The sequence below is a fragment of the Phoxinus phoxinus genome (genome assembly GCF_949152265.1).
Source record: "Phoxinus phoxinus genome assembly, chromosome: 1".
Classification (NCBI taxonomy): domain Eukaryota; kingdom Metazoa; phylum Chordata; class Actinopteri; order Cypriniformes; family Leuciscidae; genus Phoxinus; species Phoxinus phoxinus.
In genome coordinates, this window is record NC_136876.1 from 10,720,600 (window position 1) to 10,737,361 (window position 16,762).

The 16,762-nt window shown below is 36.9% G+C and overlaps 1 protein-coding gene across 2 annotated transcripts; it reads left to right on the forward strand.

Moving 5' to 3' along the window:
* The first annotated feature begins 1,484 nt into the window (after positions 1–1,484).
* LOC306999975 (interferon-induced very large GTPase 1-like) lies at positions 1,485–16,731 on the forward strand. 2 transcript variants are annotated; one of them, XM_079615136.1, is made up of 7 exons: positions 2,029–2,146; positions 2,578–2,692; positions 4,361–4,481; positions 4,877–4,933; positions 5,349–5,963; positions 8,291–8,367; positions 10,603–16,731. In XM_079615136.1, exons 3-7 carry the CDS (start codon positions 4,439–4,441, stop codon positions 15,394–15,396), a joined length of 5,586 nt encoding a protein of 1,861 aa, XP_079471262.1. In that variant the 5' UTR covers positions 2,029–2,146; positions 2,578–2,692; positions 4,361–4,438; the 3' UTR covers positions 15,397–16,731. The 2 variants fall into 2 exon arrangements, with proteins under 2 accessions (XP_079471261.1, XP_079471262.1); XM_079615135.1 differs by lacking the exon at positions 2,578–2,692 and having other exon boundaries at positions 1,485–2,146.
* Positions 16,732–16,762: the final 31 nt, after the last annotated feature.

The window sequence follows — 16,762 nt, forward strand, 5'->3', positions numbered from 1 at the left end:
ACTGTAAAAATGTTTAACTTTTACGGAAATTAACTTTGTCCATTTTCTTTTCTTTTAAATTGTACTCAAAACTCTGTAAAATTACAAACAATATCTTTAAATTAACAATCCAGCTGTTATTATAAGTATTATGGAATTATTGACAAAATACTTAATTGTATTTTAATTACACGCGTTGCTATTTTGAAACAGCCGCGTTTTCTTCATGTTCCTGTTGTTTTTACTGCACTTAAGTGTCGTGCTGTCCAACACTTTAGTTTCGATTACTCCCATTTACGGGCCATTTGCATTTACTGTGCTAATTGCAAGGGTGGGCACAGCAACTGTATAAGCAAATATAAACTAGAGCGATTTAGGATAAAAGCCAGGCAAGCGGTCAGTCAATGTACACGGCGAGAGCGTGAAAGTGGTTTTAGCTTAATACCCAGTTCTGATGTTTATTATTCACAACTAGGTAGGGCTATTTTCGATTCTCTGCTTATTTTTTATTTTTATCTTCACAGTAATCTGTATTTTAATTTTGAATAACAGCCACGTTTGCTTAATGTTGCTGTTGTTTTTACTGCACTTAAGTGTCATGCTGTCCAACACTTTAGTTTCGATTTCTCCCATTTACGGGCCATTTGCTTTTGCTGTGCTAATTGCAAGAGCGGGCACAGCTGTCCTCACTCAGAGCGTTGGAAAGCATTATATTTATGTAGCGTGTGCGCTACTGCGGAAGTGTTCAGCCCTCCTCGTGTGAAGACCAACTAGGGTAAAGACCTGCGACTCTACCTGCGCGACTCTACCTGCGTGACTCCACCGAGCAAGGACACTTGTAAGGCACTTTATTATCTTCTTTTCCCTCTTCCCTTTTTTTCTTACTCAACGTGTGCTTTCAGTACATTCATGTTGTCTCTCAACAACACTATATCATCACACACAGAAAGCAGCGCAATACTGCTAATCTGCGTCCCAATCGCTCCTCCTGTCGCGCACCTCTCTCTTTCTCTGTGGGTCTATGAAAATGTCAGTCAGCAGTCAAAAAAAGCTGACTTCATACCAGCCTTTGCATCTCATTCTACTCTTAATATCTTGGGCTTGATTGAGACCTTCTCTCCTACCCCTCGACAGTCTGGGAGGCGTGGTGGTACTGGTTTTCTTTTTTCTAACAATTGGAAATACTCAACTCACTCTTCTCTATGCAATAACACTTCATTTGAATATCATATTACACTTACAACTCCCATTAAGATCCATATTATAGTTATTTATCGCCCCCCATGTCAACTGGAAAGCTTTAGAGGAGCTGGATGTGCTGCTGTCCTCTTTCCCTGAGGATGGCACCCCACTTGTAGTGTTTGGCGATCTCAACATTAATCTGAGAAGCCTTATGCATCAGACTTCATCTCTCTCCTAGCCATATTCGATCACAAACGGCTCATCACCACAGGTACTCACAAATCAGGCAACCAACTGGACCTTGTTTCAACATGCAACTGCATCACAGACAACATTTTGGTGAAACCTCTGCACATTTCATTAATTTTACTTCATATTCTACTTGTGCACCACCAACCCCTCTACCAGTTACTTTCAGAAATATTACTTTCTAATATTTTCAGTGTCGCCTAAACTAAAAGCAGGAAAGTCATGAATATGAATGTATGCTCCGCCCAGTTCCACTGAATATTTCAGAACACTGGGTTCACAAATTATGATGGTCTCTGTTCGTGCATTGATCAGTGTTTATTTCATTACAATTCTCTTCATTTGTGTTCCAAAGATTGGACAAAAGTCTTATTGGTTTGGAATGACATGAGGGTGAATAATTCATGACAGAATTAGAATTTTTGGATGAACTATAGGCTAATCCTTTACTCTATATCGCGATTCATTTTTCAACATTCACAATGCATGTCGTTGTATTTTTGTGCTGTGATAATTAATTTTTTTATCTTATCTGTTTTTGTGTTATTTTAATGTTATTTCCCCTTGTGCAGAACCATACTCTGTAGATTTCTTGTTTTGTTCACTCTGGATTCGTAGAATCTTTCACATGCCGGAGGGAGAAAAGCAACTGAAGCCCACGGACTCCACCCTCCTGTAAACACTGAGGAACTTCTTCCTTGTTCATAAAGAGATTCAACGACACCTTGACACGCAGGTATCGCCTTTCTTTGCAGCTTTCTTTATTGAATATGTTTTATTATGTAAAACATTTTATGTAAATATAGAACAGTTTAAGATATAACAAGCGTTATAAATGCAAGTACTGTCTATAATGGTATTGGCTTTCATTTTTATCTTGATATTTTTATCTCAAAAACAAATCTGTGTTTCTGTGTCTTTTTTAGTGTTGTGAACTAAAAACATTTGGTAACATATACACTATATTAAAATATCATTTAAAAAAATTGCAATTAGCTGATTGTTTAATCGTAAAGATTGTAATTTGGTGTAAGGCGGTTTAATTCAAAATAAAATGTATTCAGTTAAACAATAAATTATTATTCAGCTTGCATTATATTGGTTTTAGCTGTGTATTATACAGTATGTCATTTCAACCAAACACTAATTAAATATAATTAAACACAGACGGTTGCATAAACTGAACTAAAACACCTGGAGGAATAAAACCTGTTCTACTGGTTCAGTGGAACAACATGGATCACATGGAGTAGTTAAAATTACACATTCAGCAGAAAGACAAGTTAAGTTTACTTATAGTGCTTTATGTACAGTTTGCTTCAGTTTGCTTGTGTGACGTAAATCATGTAAACATCATTGCACTGCACATATGTGCAAGGTAATTTTGAATCCAATTGAGAAAATAGTCAGATTCAAGCATTTACATGTTTAATTTTGTCCTGTTGATCGGATTATTTCAGGTACACCACCCTTTTCGGTTTTTAGAAATTTCAGATCGAGCTCTAGGCTATATGAAGTATTTTCAGCCTGATTGAGCCATCGGTCCGATTTCCAGTGACGTTAGTGTTTGATGATTGGCCGAACGCATGTGAAACACCAGCACATGCCATTTAAAAAAAATGTAAACACACAGATTATAGCCTATATATTTACTCCACAAACGGACATAGAAAACAGTGATAGATGGGCTTCTTAACCTTAACAATAAGGAGAAAATCCAATGCAATTTTTTATTTTATTACAAGGAGAAAATAACAATACATATTAATAAAAACATTTTTTATAAATAACTGCATTTGAATGTTACTTAAAAAAATCTTATTGATAGTTCTCCACATTGCACGGTTGTGTGCTATTTGCGAAAATGATCTGTCCAATCCATAACAAGTGAAAATCTATGGTTATAGTGCCACTTAGTGGTCAAGAGCAGAAATTAATTGTTGTTGAAATTACTGTTATCCAATCATTAACACAGTCTCACCCCAAAACGTCACATACTGACGGGTCTTGACCATACGGCAACATACGACGAAAAGGGTACCCTTTAACGTCCATATGTGACGATTCGGGTATGGTTGGGTTTAGGTATGCGTTAGGGTATCGCTAGGAGGCGCTTTGACGTTATAGGGGTACCCTTTTCGTCGTATGTTGACGTATGGTCAAGACCCGTCAGTATATGACGTTTTGGGGTGAGACCGGGCTGCAATCATAGCAGTGGGCGTTTACTTCCAAGTCTTCAATGCGGCACGCCCATAAAAAACGCCTATTACTTATTCATTTTAATGTTTTTGAATGTAAAAACCAAGCGAACGTCATAAGTTGACCTCAGACAACAATATAATTTTTTTTTAGAAAGCCAGTTTATGACCCCTTTATCACAACAGACATAATACATTTAATATTCAGGGTCAGATACTCAAATGATTAGGCTGTTTTTACCTCACAACCTGGAAATAAACTGATTTATTAAATAAACACTACACCTTTAATTGCAAAATAGATAAAGATTCACATTTTCTGTGATTATAAAATTAAGTAAATAATTAAATAAATGAGTAAAGAAACAAGAAAATAAATGAATGCAAAAATAATTAAAAGCAAATTGATTATCAAATAAGTAAACTATTGTAACCCTTTACCCCCCGTCACGATAATATTGTGCATCACCGATCTCACAGGCTGACGATAAGACGATATGACTATGGAGCCAAATGCCCAACACTAATTATACTTGTCTTCTTTATTATGCTAAATTTTCTGGACATCAGCCATACAATTCACCTTAGGGCAGAATGTAACTGCACATTATATATAAGAACATACATCAAATAAGTACACAACATTGCACAATTAGACAAAGTGACACTGACACTGACTCAAACGTTTAGCTTATTTATTTATTAATTTTGTATTTAACAATTGTTCAACCCTGAATGAATGTAATTGCCAGGAGGTCAATGAGCAGAGAAACGGCTCACAGGAAGCTCAGATGCCAAGTGTATTTATTCAGCACTAAATAAAGGCACTGATGGCAACAGTGGACGACACAATGGCCAACAAGGAAAGCGAATGTGAGTATACACAAAAGCTGTTCCACTTCAGGGGCTGCTTCCTTTGAAGGCCGCGTCCTTCAAAGTGCGCGGCCGATGTGGCCTTCAGCTTAAGTCTGCATGAAACTTTCTTGATCAGTTTATTTAATGTGTTCTTGGTCACATTCAGCTGCAGTTATTATTGACAGTGACAGCTGCTTTTGGTAATCAAACTGATTGGATGTTTTAGAGTTTCAGGGACCCACAGAGTGTTTTATGTGTTGGTCAATAAGGCAATTTAGTTAATTTCTAACCATAGAGAACTAAACATTTTTCCTTTCTGGTCGTATGTTTTGGTAATATTTCTTAACTTGTGATTTCTTAAAAAACAAAACAAAGATTTTTAAACGAGAATGTAATTGCTTTTTGCTCTGCAGCAGTTGTTCAGACTTCTCACAGAAGACGAAACAGCATGGAAATAAACCCCCCCAAGTGTAAGTATTTATATGAAATTATGAACTGTTTATTGATTTAAATAGCTTTTGTCCTTTTTGTGTGTGTAGTGTTTGTTTTGCAGTGGATAGCAGTCCATATTTAGAACAGTAAGACTATTGAATGATTCGACAGCAACAAAAGAGTGTGATATAAATGTAGTTTTATGTATTTTATAGTTTTTGATGAACTGTTAATTATTAATTATTAACTGTGTGTTACAATGTTCTCACAACTGAAGACTAGGCTATAAAACAAATATGTTAATGAAGGCTATGCTGTATATTATGTGCACAAAAAATATATATATTTGGTATAAGAAAATATATATATATATATGATTTTGCAACACTGATCAAATTTATTGTGGTGCATATTATTATGGGGGTTATTTATTTATATATTTTATTTATTTAGGTCTAAAGGAGTCATCTCTGACAATTGTACTGTTTGGAAACTCAGCATCTGTCCAGTTTGAACGTGAAAACATTCTGCTTGGAGAAGATAATCCAATTAAAACTGTAGAAACATCCAGGATTGTTCCTTTACAAAGGGAGATATCAGGACATCACATCTCCTTGATCAACATGATTGACTTACATGAGACTGACTCTGTGAATCCTCTCATTGATCAACTAGTGAATGAACATAAAATCCACATCTTCGTCTTTGTTGTGCGACTGGGTCAGTTAACAGATGCTGATAAGATGGGTCTTGAATGGCTTCAGAAAGTGTTTGGAGACAAGGTTTTTCAGTTTGTGATCATTCTCTTCACTTACGAGAGAGAAGAAGAGTGTGACACAATAAAAGATTATCTGAAGAAAGACCCTGTTCTGGAGCAGCTGCTGGAGAAATGTGGAGGAAGATTTCACTCCTGCAACAAGATGATGAACAACCAATCAGAGATGAGCGACCTGATGAACAAGATTGAGCTTCTGTTTAATGAGAATAACCAGCAGCGTTACACAGGAGAGATGTATAACACAGTGTTAAAACAGAGAGAAGGCCTGAAAAACAGTGAATCACAAAGTGGTAAGAACACAGATTTGGTTTCCTGGTGTTTAACATGTTGTTTATTCTAATGTGTATTTGCCCTTGATGCTATTCTATTACTTTGATTCAAAATTCTATAACCATACAATTATAGAATCAAATGTAAAAAAAAAAATCAATTTTAATGGTAAAAAACTGTAAAAAAAAAAAAGCAACGGAAAAGACATGTTAATTGTGTAACAGTATGTACCCTTACTATATACAGTGAACAACTGTAATAGTTCTCATGGGACATTTCATGTAATTTTACAGTAAAATACGGATTTTGGAAGTACACTGTAAAACAAACCTTACCGCTGCATTTACCGTACTTCACCGTAAAAAATACGGTAGCAATTTTTATGTTTTACATCATTGAACTAAAATTTACGGTAAAAAAAATGCCAGCTGTGGTTGCCATTACTTAAAAAAAATACGGTAGAAATAGTTATGGTTTACGGCTCTAAACTAAAGTTGACAGTAAAAAACTGGCTGGTTGCAAGTCCTTTACCGTAAAAAAAACACGGTAGTGATATTTTAGGTTTTATGGAATTGAACTTCAGTTTATGGTATAGTGTTTCTCATATCAAGGTGTATGCATATCACCTTATGTAGCCCCGCCCCTTTTCAATGCTGCGCTCGTTGTCCTTTGACTTTCAGTCTGTATTTTCACAGCGATCTTGCGTATTTATGAATGAATGGCTCGTTTTAAAATATTCCCGGTCTAATGACATTTAAGACATCTGCTGCAAACATTATAATCCTCATGATAGCCTAACTTTCGTTAACTTTACATTAAGTAAATCCACTTTAAAAGCTAGTTACTCCTGGACAGCGATCCCATTGAAATACACAGAGCGACCGCAAAACGGAAGTTCAAAGACAATATTCTAAAGATGGCTGTGCCCTTGTTTCTCTGGCGCATAAGGTCTATAAAAAAAATAAAAAATAAAAAACTGACAGCTGTGGTTCCCTGTAATATTGTATTACAAACCAATTTGTCATAAAAGTTATTATTGAGAATTACCAGAGTTTCAGACGTTGATGTTTTATTGAAAATAATAATTTTGAAGTCACCATTATGGAGATGAGTATTTGCTTTAGTTGGGCTCTTGACCCTTGACTTTCTAACCTTAGATTTTCTCTGACTGCTTTATAAAACACATCCATTATGGCATGAAAATCAAAGAGAAAATGTGATCAGTTGTTGTTGGCTATTGATTGATGATGACATAATCGTTATGTAGTGGCCTGATTCACTGATCTCATAAAGAGTCTTATCTTTCATTGTATGAGGAATGTTTAATACTAGTATAATTTACATCTTTGAGTATAATAGCTCTGTGAACTTAACGCATGCGAGCCAGTAGTGACAAACAAATAATCTGAAGAACTCTAAAAACACATGGTGTATAAAAAAGGTTTTGAACCACTGTACTGTACGATATCAAGAATCAGCTTATGAATCTCAACAACAGTGACAATCAACAACAACAGCAAAAATAAAAGCAGATAATGATAATAAAAGAAAATACTAAGGCAATTCAGCATAATGTATTTATTTATTTAAATGTTGGTATGTTTTAGCTTACCTCAAGGGCATCCAAGATGTAGGTGTCTTTGTTTCCGCAGTAGTTTCAATTTTTATATTTTTAGGTCAAACCGTTCTTGTCTGTCAGTCATATAATGCAGGTCTATGGTCACCACCTCAAAGAGCATGCACAGAGAAGTCCAAATTAAACAATTCCCCATCGTAAGTACACATTGATGGCCTAAGACACGAAACGAGCGGTTTATGTGAGAAAACGAACAGTATTTATATCGTTTTTACCTCTTGTACACAACCATGTCCAAGTGATCTGAGGGCGTGCGTGCTTCCTGGTGTGTGACGCGCTCCCTCAGATCAACAAAAGTACAAGAGGTAAAAACTATACATAAATACTGTTCGTTTTCTCACACAAACCGCTCGTTTCGTGTCTTAGGCCATCAATGTGTACTTACTATGGGGAATTGTTTAATTTGGACTTCTCTGAACATGCTCTTTGAGGCGGTGACCATAGACCTGCATTATATGACTGACAGACAAGAACGGTTTCTACTGCGGAAACAAAGACACCTACATCTTTGATGCCCTTGAGGTAAGCTAAAACATACCAAAATTTTATTCCAAAGTGAACTATCCCTTTAACTTTATAATTTGCCAGAACTGTACTAATTTAAACAGACAGCTGTGCAACTGCAACATAACATTAATTTGTGCAACAATCATTTTCTAAAATGTTAAAAGTCTTTCTTTAAAAATGTGTTTTATTTCTGCTTCCTTAAAGCAGGTTGTTCAGAACCCACAATCAATAAAGAAAGAATGGAAGACACTACAACATCAAAGACTGGAGAAAAACATGGTGTGAGTGTACATTAAATATTGGCTGCATTGATAATAAAAATATATATATTTTACCCTTTTGAAGTTTTCAAGGTAAATCTATTACTAGAATAAAAATGCTTCTCATGTCTGAAAAAAATAAAAATAATAATAATTAATAAGACAATAATAAATTGGTATAAACCAAATGGGTTATACTGATACAAAACAAAACATTGTTAATGTATCAATGTCTCAACGAAGATGTTGTGTGGAAACACAGACACTAGTGGTCACTCTTGAGAGCCCCAAACACCTCTGACGTATTCAGAAAAGGCCAATGCCAATTCGGCATGTGTAATTTGCATGCCATGCCAGGCAGTTAGGTTTGTTCTGAGGAGACAAGACAGCGTCTCAACCCCTCAGAGGCAGTTCAAGTTGTGACAGGCAGGACACTACATCTCCGTTCCCCCCATCAGGGAACAAGGATTACGTCAGTTACCGAGACGTTCACTTTCTGTCAGTTACTTTCGATGTTGTGTTGAAATACCGACACTAGAGGTCCCTATAATTAAACAACTTGAACTGCCTCAGTGTGCCAACAGCAAGTGCAACCACGCTAACTCATGACCTACCAATGACCTCAGGTTTTCCCACCAAGGGGACCAACTCCCCTCTTCTAGGGAGAGGTCACTCAAGCTGCAGACCTCTTCTGATCCCAAGAAAAGTTTTAACACCAACAGCATTCTCCTTCTCACTCAGAAAGGAACACTGCGGAGACCACAATCTATATAGGTTAGCATGTGGAAAACACATCCAATGGACTCACCAGAGGGTAGTACTACATAGGGAAGAGTCCCTGTGGCGGGCTCCACCTAACAAGGGGGAGACTACTGGCCTCACAGTGACTGGTGACGGAGCTTCCAGGGGAAGACATTGGGTTCACCAAAAGGGAAACTGAACAGTGGAGGAATACATCATATAAGTCACTGTTAGGGAACCACTATATACGAAGCACTAGTCAGATTACAAGGGCTCACCTAAAGAGGGGAATAACACGAGAAATGGACCCATAGTGAGTTCATCTGTCAAACAAAATCTACTGCAAAAGTGCTTAAGTGATGGAGAAGGGTGGCCCAGGGTTCACCATTCATGGGGAAACTCTAACTGGTCCAAAAAAAGTGCACGTTATCACCTCAGAGAGGGTAAAGGCACCAATAACAAGCACTACACCCAAACAGTTTGTCTGAATTTTACCCGTTATTACCTTAGACTCAAGACAAAACTGTTTCCATATGTAGATTATAGAATCTCGCAAAAGTGTTGGGTATAGCACAGCCTCCAGATCCAAATATATTTGCTAATGAAGCACCATTTGCTAGAGATGACATGGCTGCCATACCACTGGTGGAGTGAGCCTTCACTCCCAGTGGGCACAGTACATCCTGGGCCTGGTAAGCCTGGAGAATGGCATCCACAATCCAGTGAGCCATTCTTTGTTTGTAGACAGCCTTCCCCTTCTGCTGACCTCTGAAGCAGACAAAGAGCTGCTCAGATCATCTGAAGCTCTGCGTCCAGTCTAGATATATGCGCAGACCACACACTGGACACAACAGAGACAGGGCTGGGTCTCCCTCATCAGAAGAGATTGCTTTAAAGTTCACCACTTGGTCCCCGAAAGTGACCGATAGAAAGGGAACCCCAGTTACTTTATTTATTATCTGAGATTTATTTTAGATTGTACACTTTGCACTTGCCTAAATGGAAGCTACACTTGGTTTTGGGAATGGTTTGTTTTTAAAAGTAGCTTGCTTTTTTTTAAAATTCATTCAATTTAGAAAAACAAATTTAGAAGCGAAGCAAAAAAAAAAATTATTATGTTGTACTTGTTCAAACACTTATCATTATACTTGCTATACTGTATGTAGAAGCACAGTAGTATCATGTTGTAATGCTCAAAATACCTGACTAAAATGTGCTTAAAATTTTTGAGAAAACAGTTTATCAGAATTGCGACTTGTGAAACTGAAACATAGGAATAGTGTTTAGGAATAGGTTTTATTTTACTAAATGACATTATGGTTTTTGATGTTTAGTTAAAAGAAATGGAATCTAATGTGTAAGCAAATAAGAAAAACTATAAGAGTACAAAACAATTGAACTGACATTGGGTTTTGCTAGATTGAGCTTTTTTGTACGAAATTCAACATTCTCACAAAAAAATTTCAGTTTTTTAAAACCACTAATCAACATAGATGTTGTTTATTTATCCAACAGGGAAAAAACAAAGACATGGAAACAACAGTCAGACCAGATCAATGCCTCCAACAGGATGATACTAAACAAATGAATCTATTTCGCAGACTTCACCTTGAAGGCTGGCAACACAATAAACTGAGAACTGCAGATGTTCTTCAGATATCTGAACATTCATTACAATCACATGATTCTTGTGCTGAAGAGAAGCTGATTCAGACTTTCCTTCAAAAACTACTGATGATGGACTACAGAGCGAGATACATAAATATTAATAAAGGTAAAGAACAGGATCACACACAACGAAGAGACAAAAACTCTGAAAATCAGGTTGATATTTTTGATGATGTTTTTAAAGACGTAACTTTATCCAAGAAAGGAACAAGCGTATCTGAGCAAATTCACCCGATGGATGTTCAGATGGCTGTGTTTCATTGTGCTGATGGTTTCCTGAAGCAGCTGATGGTCACTAAACTCTCCCAGTGTCAGTACGCTCTGCCTCTGCTTGTTCCTGATCCATTCACACAGCAAATTGAGTTTCCTCTCTGGACATTTAGACAAATCAACAAGAGCTGGAAGATGAGAAACACCAATAATGAGATCATCAGTCAAACCCATCCGGTCTACAAGGCAGAAACTCCAATGGTGTCTTTCTTCAGGTTTGGCTCTGTGTCTTCATCCAAGTCTCAGCTGATTAACAGTCTGATCAATGAGAAACACAACACGTTCTTCCACAGGAACTGCCCAGGCAGCAGCAGAACCAGAGTCCTGATGGATGGAGTGGTGGAGATCGCATGGTTCTGCCCCTCTGGGAAAAACACGGATAAATTCACTGACTGTGTTGCATTCTGTAATCTACACAGTGATGCTGGAGACCATGAGAAACAGCTGCAGATCCTCACTGAAATGGCCTCAGTCAATGTTGTTCTTCTACCACAACTCGACAGGCATGACAAAAGTGCAGCAATTATCCAAAACCTGTACAAAGACCAAAAGCCACTCATTTTTCTTTTTACAGAAGATGAATTTGCAGTAAATGAGATGAAGAAAGGGAAATTCAAAATTGGTTTGAAACACAGAAATCAGTCAGAAGTATCTGAGGAACTCAGAAGAGCTATACATGACTGTCTCTCAGAATCAACTTCCTCTTTCAGATTTGAAGATGTGTCCAAACACTCAGACATCAGAGTAGATGAGGAAGATGATGATGACTGCAGGAGAGGAAGAGAAGCAGCACAGCAGATGATGAGTTTACTGGAAGATAAAGATCTGACAGAAATCAAAGAATCATTTCTGCCCTGTCAGGGGAAACTGTGGCATCAGTGGTGTCAGAAGAACAAAGAACTTCATCGACCTCGAGCAAATGAGACAGAACTGGAAAGTAGAAAACACACAGAAATGACGAAAATACGTCAACAGCAGCATGAGTCTGACATCAGTGAGTTTATGAAATACTTTATAAATGAAACTGACTCAGATGCTGCAAATAAAAATATATATTTTCTGAAATTGCTTGAAATACACCTGGATGAATACATCTCTGCTGACCTTTCTGCTATACATAAAAAATATGATGAAAAGTGGTCAACAGTTGTAAGACTGAAAGAGAATTATGATAAATCCGAGGAACTGACAACTGAACAAGCAGAACTTGAGAGAGTATCTGAGGAACTTCAAGCTGCAGCCTTTGGTTTGCAGCACATAATGAGGGAGATCGGTCAGATCTATGAATCATGTTCATCTGTGAAGAACAAGAAAGATCTGCAGTTTCACTTCTCTTCTCTCCCGAGTCTCGCAGCAACGATGATGATCTCTGGATTTCCACTGGAGCTGATGGATGGAGATGCTGCTCATGTTCCTGTGATCTGGATCTCTGCTGTTCTAGATGAACTCATTCAGAAACTGGGAGACCAGACCAGAGTCTTTGTGCTGTCAGTTTTAGGGCTTCAGAGCTCTGGGAAATCCACCATGCTGAATGCCATGTTTGGACTCCAGTTTGCCGTCAGTGCTGGCAGGTGCACCAGAGGAGCTTTCATGCAGCTGGTCAGAGTCTCAGACGAGATGAAGACACTGATGAACTTTGACTATATTCTGGTTGTTGATACTGAGGGTCTAAATGCTCTAGAACTAGCTGGAAGATCAACAAGACATCATGACAATGAATTGGCCACATTTGTTGTTGGTCTTGCAAACCTGACCTTGATCAACATCTTTGGAGAAAACCCATCTGAGATGCAGGACATTCTTCAGATTGTTGTCCAGGTCCTCATGAGGATGAAGAAGGTCAGACTGAATCCCAGCTGTGTGTTTGTGCATCAGAATGTTTCAGACGTCACAGCTGGAGAGAAAAATAAGGAGGGAAGGAGACGACTGCAGGAGACACTGGATGAGATGACAAAACTTGCTGCTGAAGAGGAAGTCTATGATGCAGAATATTTCAGTGATGTCATTAGATTTGATGCACGGAATGATGTGAAGTATTTTGCTCATCTTTGGGAGGGAAACCCACCAATGGCACCACCAAACCCAAACTACTGTGAGAATATTCAAGAACTAAAGGAAACTATTATGTCTCATGCAGAAAAATCAGATAAAATAATGCTGACACATTTAAAAGATCGTATTAAAGATATCTGGGAGGCTTTATTGAAGGAGCAATTTGTCTTCAGCTTCAGAAATTCTCTGGAGATTTCAGCCTACAGGAAACTGGAGACCGAATACAGCAAGTGGTCCTGGAGTCTTCGCAGTGCCATGATGGAAACTGAGAACAAACTACACAACAAAATAGAAAACGAAGTAATTCATGAGGTTGAGGAAACTGATCTTCAAACAGAACTGAAGATGACAAGTGAAGAAGTGGAGGAATCAATGTCAGAATTCTTTGAGAAAGACAAAGATAAAGATATACTGATTCACTGGAAAACATCATTTGAAATCAAAATCAAAGATGTTCAGGAAAACATTGTGAGAGAAACAAAGAGGAAATTAAACGAGATTCTTCAGCAGCGAGACCTGAAGAAAAGGATTGATGCTCTAAAGACACATCATGAAAACACTCTCTATGAAAAGAGCAAAACACTTGCCTTAAAACTCAAAGACAAAGCAAATGATGAAGAAACACTAAAGAAAGAATTTGATTTGTTTTGGAAACAGTATGTAAAGAAGATCATCACAGACACTCCTGCAATCAAAGACATTGACATTCTGACAGATGTAAAAAGGCTTCTCAATGATATCCATCAGGGATGTCTCCCTGTAGATCACAGAAAAGATGATAGTGATTACAATATTTTCAATGTGTTGAGTTTTTCTGAGTATGTTATTTTCAAAAGGTCCACAAAAAAAGAGATTCAAGATGCTGTAAAGGATGCTTGCCAGACAGTTAAAGGTAAATCTGGATCTACTCAAACTCTGTCTCCAGAGAATGAAGCTGAAATCAAGTCATTAGTCACAGATGTTGAACAGCAGACAGACAGAATGATTCAGTCATTTAACATTTCAAAGATGGGCTACAACATCAGCTGCATTCAAAAACTCACAGGTTGCATCAAGAAGAGAGTAACAGAACATCAGGAAGGACCAGTGAATTATAAGTTCAAGAATGAATTCTTCATGGTTTTAGTTCTCTCCATCTGTAAGAGAGCAAACAAGATGATCACTGACCAACAAAGACTGTTCAAGGAAGCCAATGATCCTGTTCTCTATTTAGAGAGGAAGAGAGCAGAGTACTATAGTATTTTCCAGAAATACTGTCATGGAGCAACATCAGCTGCCATTTTTGGAGAGATCATCTGTCAGAAACTTAAAGAGCCCATTGAGCAGAGTGTCTACAAGAAGACTGCCAGAGATCTGACAGGTGAAATGAGATCAAACTGTTCATCACTGAACGGAAACAGATCAAATTTGGAGAAACACATCCTGAAGACACTGGCAGAAGAGGAGGATTTTGACAAATACATGAATTACATAAAAAATCCAAGAGATCACTTCAAGGATTTCATCAAAGATGAAGTCAGTCAGTATATCACTGATAAGTTTAGTGTCAGTGTTTTACGCAAGATGAAGGAGAACATTAAACTCCTGCAGCAGAAGATCATGGAAGCAGCATGTGAATCTACTGAACATGTTCAAATGAACAGAGGAGATGCTGGTTTGTGGCTGAAGAGTTTCACACACCCGCTCTCAGATGAGCTGATCTTCTCTGAAAAAGACCTCAGCGGAGTCAAACATGATGATGTTGATGATTTCAACCTCCTAGAAGACGTGATAAGACAAGAACTTCTTGCTATAGTGTCAGACATCAGCAGTAGATTCAGCACAAAGACTTTTCCAGTAAATCTGGACTATAAATTCAGACCAGATGAGATACTGTTTGATCACTTATGTCACTGCTGTTGGGTTCAGTGTCTGTTCTGTAACGCCATCTGCACCAACACCATAGAAAACCATGATGGAGATCACAGTGTTTCATTTCATCGTGTTATTGGACTAAGCGGAATATATTACTCTAATACAGAAAACCTGTCTGCCCATATCTGCACATCAGCAGTAGCAAACAACAATCTATATTTTTGTCCCAATGAATCACAAAAAATCCTCTGGAGAGATTACAGAACAGCAGGAGACGATTATGAAAAGTGGAGCATCACTCCTGATCTCTCTGAACTGCCCTACTGGAAGTGGTTTGTGTGCAGATTTCAGAAAGATCTGGAAAAACACTACAGTAAAACATTTGGGGGACAGGGTAAGATCCCAGATGAATGGGAAAAATACTCTAAACAGGACGCTTTAGAGAGTTTGGATAAATACATATAGTACCTCATTTGCAAGTTGCTTTGGATAAAAGTGTCTGCTAAATGAATAAGTGTAAATTTAGTTGAACAAGTAAATCAAGTTGTACGTCTTTGATTTACAGAACAGTTTGAAATTTCTTTGTTCCTAACTTCTGTGAGTCTGAAAAAATTTTATATTCAGTTCGCAGAATACTGTACATCAGAGAGCCGAGTTTAAAGATTTAATTAAAGTATCCTGTTTCAAAAGACAGTACGTGTACCACAGACCAGCATTAGTTAAATAATCTTAACTTTAAGACAATATTGTTATACTTTAAGACAATCTGAGACAGTATTTCATTTATATAATATGAAACTTTTCAAAGCAGTTTGACTCCACTCAAGAATACATTTTTAATTTTGAAGACTAAAATACTTAGTTTTTTGTAATAAACTATGAGAAACGTAGGCACTGATTTAAATTTGGAGTATCTAATGACATTATAAATTATATTTCATGTTTTCAGTGCACACTGTGTTTATTATTAATAGGACATTTTCTTGACACGTCACTGATAAAACTGATTAAGTTAATACTTAAAACAGTATCATCTCCAGAATTCTGCATTTTTTAATCATTAATCCGATATACTTAAGAAATTTAACTTAACAGCATTACATGACCAGCAAAAATCCATTACATTTCATACCCTCACCTGTTACCAATAGCTTATTGTGGATTGTTTCAAAACAGTTTAACTTGGATATTATCTTCATATACATAATCTTTTCACTTTTATTTTGCCTATGGTCCCAACTTTTTTGGAATGTGTTGCATCTATCAAAACAAAAATCAGTGAAATAAAGGTTTAAGACAATTAACTAAATCACAGATTCTTGATTTTATTGCATTTTACAAAATTTCGCAACTTTTCTGGGAATGGGTTGTACATTTCTACAGCTTTCCTTGTGTGCATGTGTTTATGATTATACAAAAGACAGACAATATATAAGACAAGCTAAATTGATTTCTGACAACACCTTTGAAAACATGTTTAAGAATATTATTTATTTTACAGTTATGGCTTTTGATAAAAAGAAAGGGATCAGTCCATCCCAAGTGGTCCAATGAAGGTTGCTTGACCATATTAATTTGTTTTGAGTGATTAACTCTGTGTATTTGTATTGCAAAACAATCTACACCCAAAAGATGTCTACATTTAAGATTTATGTATTTTAATTGCATATAACATTTTCGTCCATTTGGATTACATAATTTTAACAAACAAATTAATAAAGTGAATGCGATTCATATTTGTCGGTCATAAATAAATGAAACAGGTATGATTTATGTAACTATTAATAAACTGAATGTGTTTTAATTACACAATTACCAGGGATATATTATT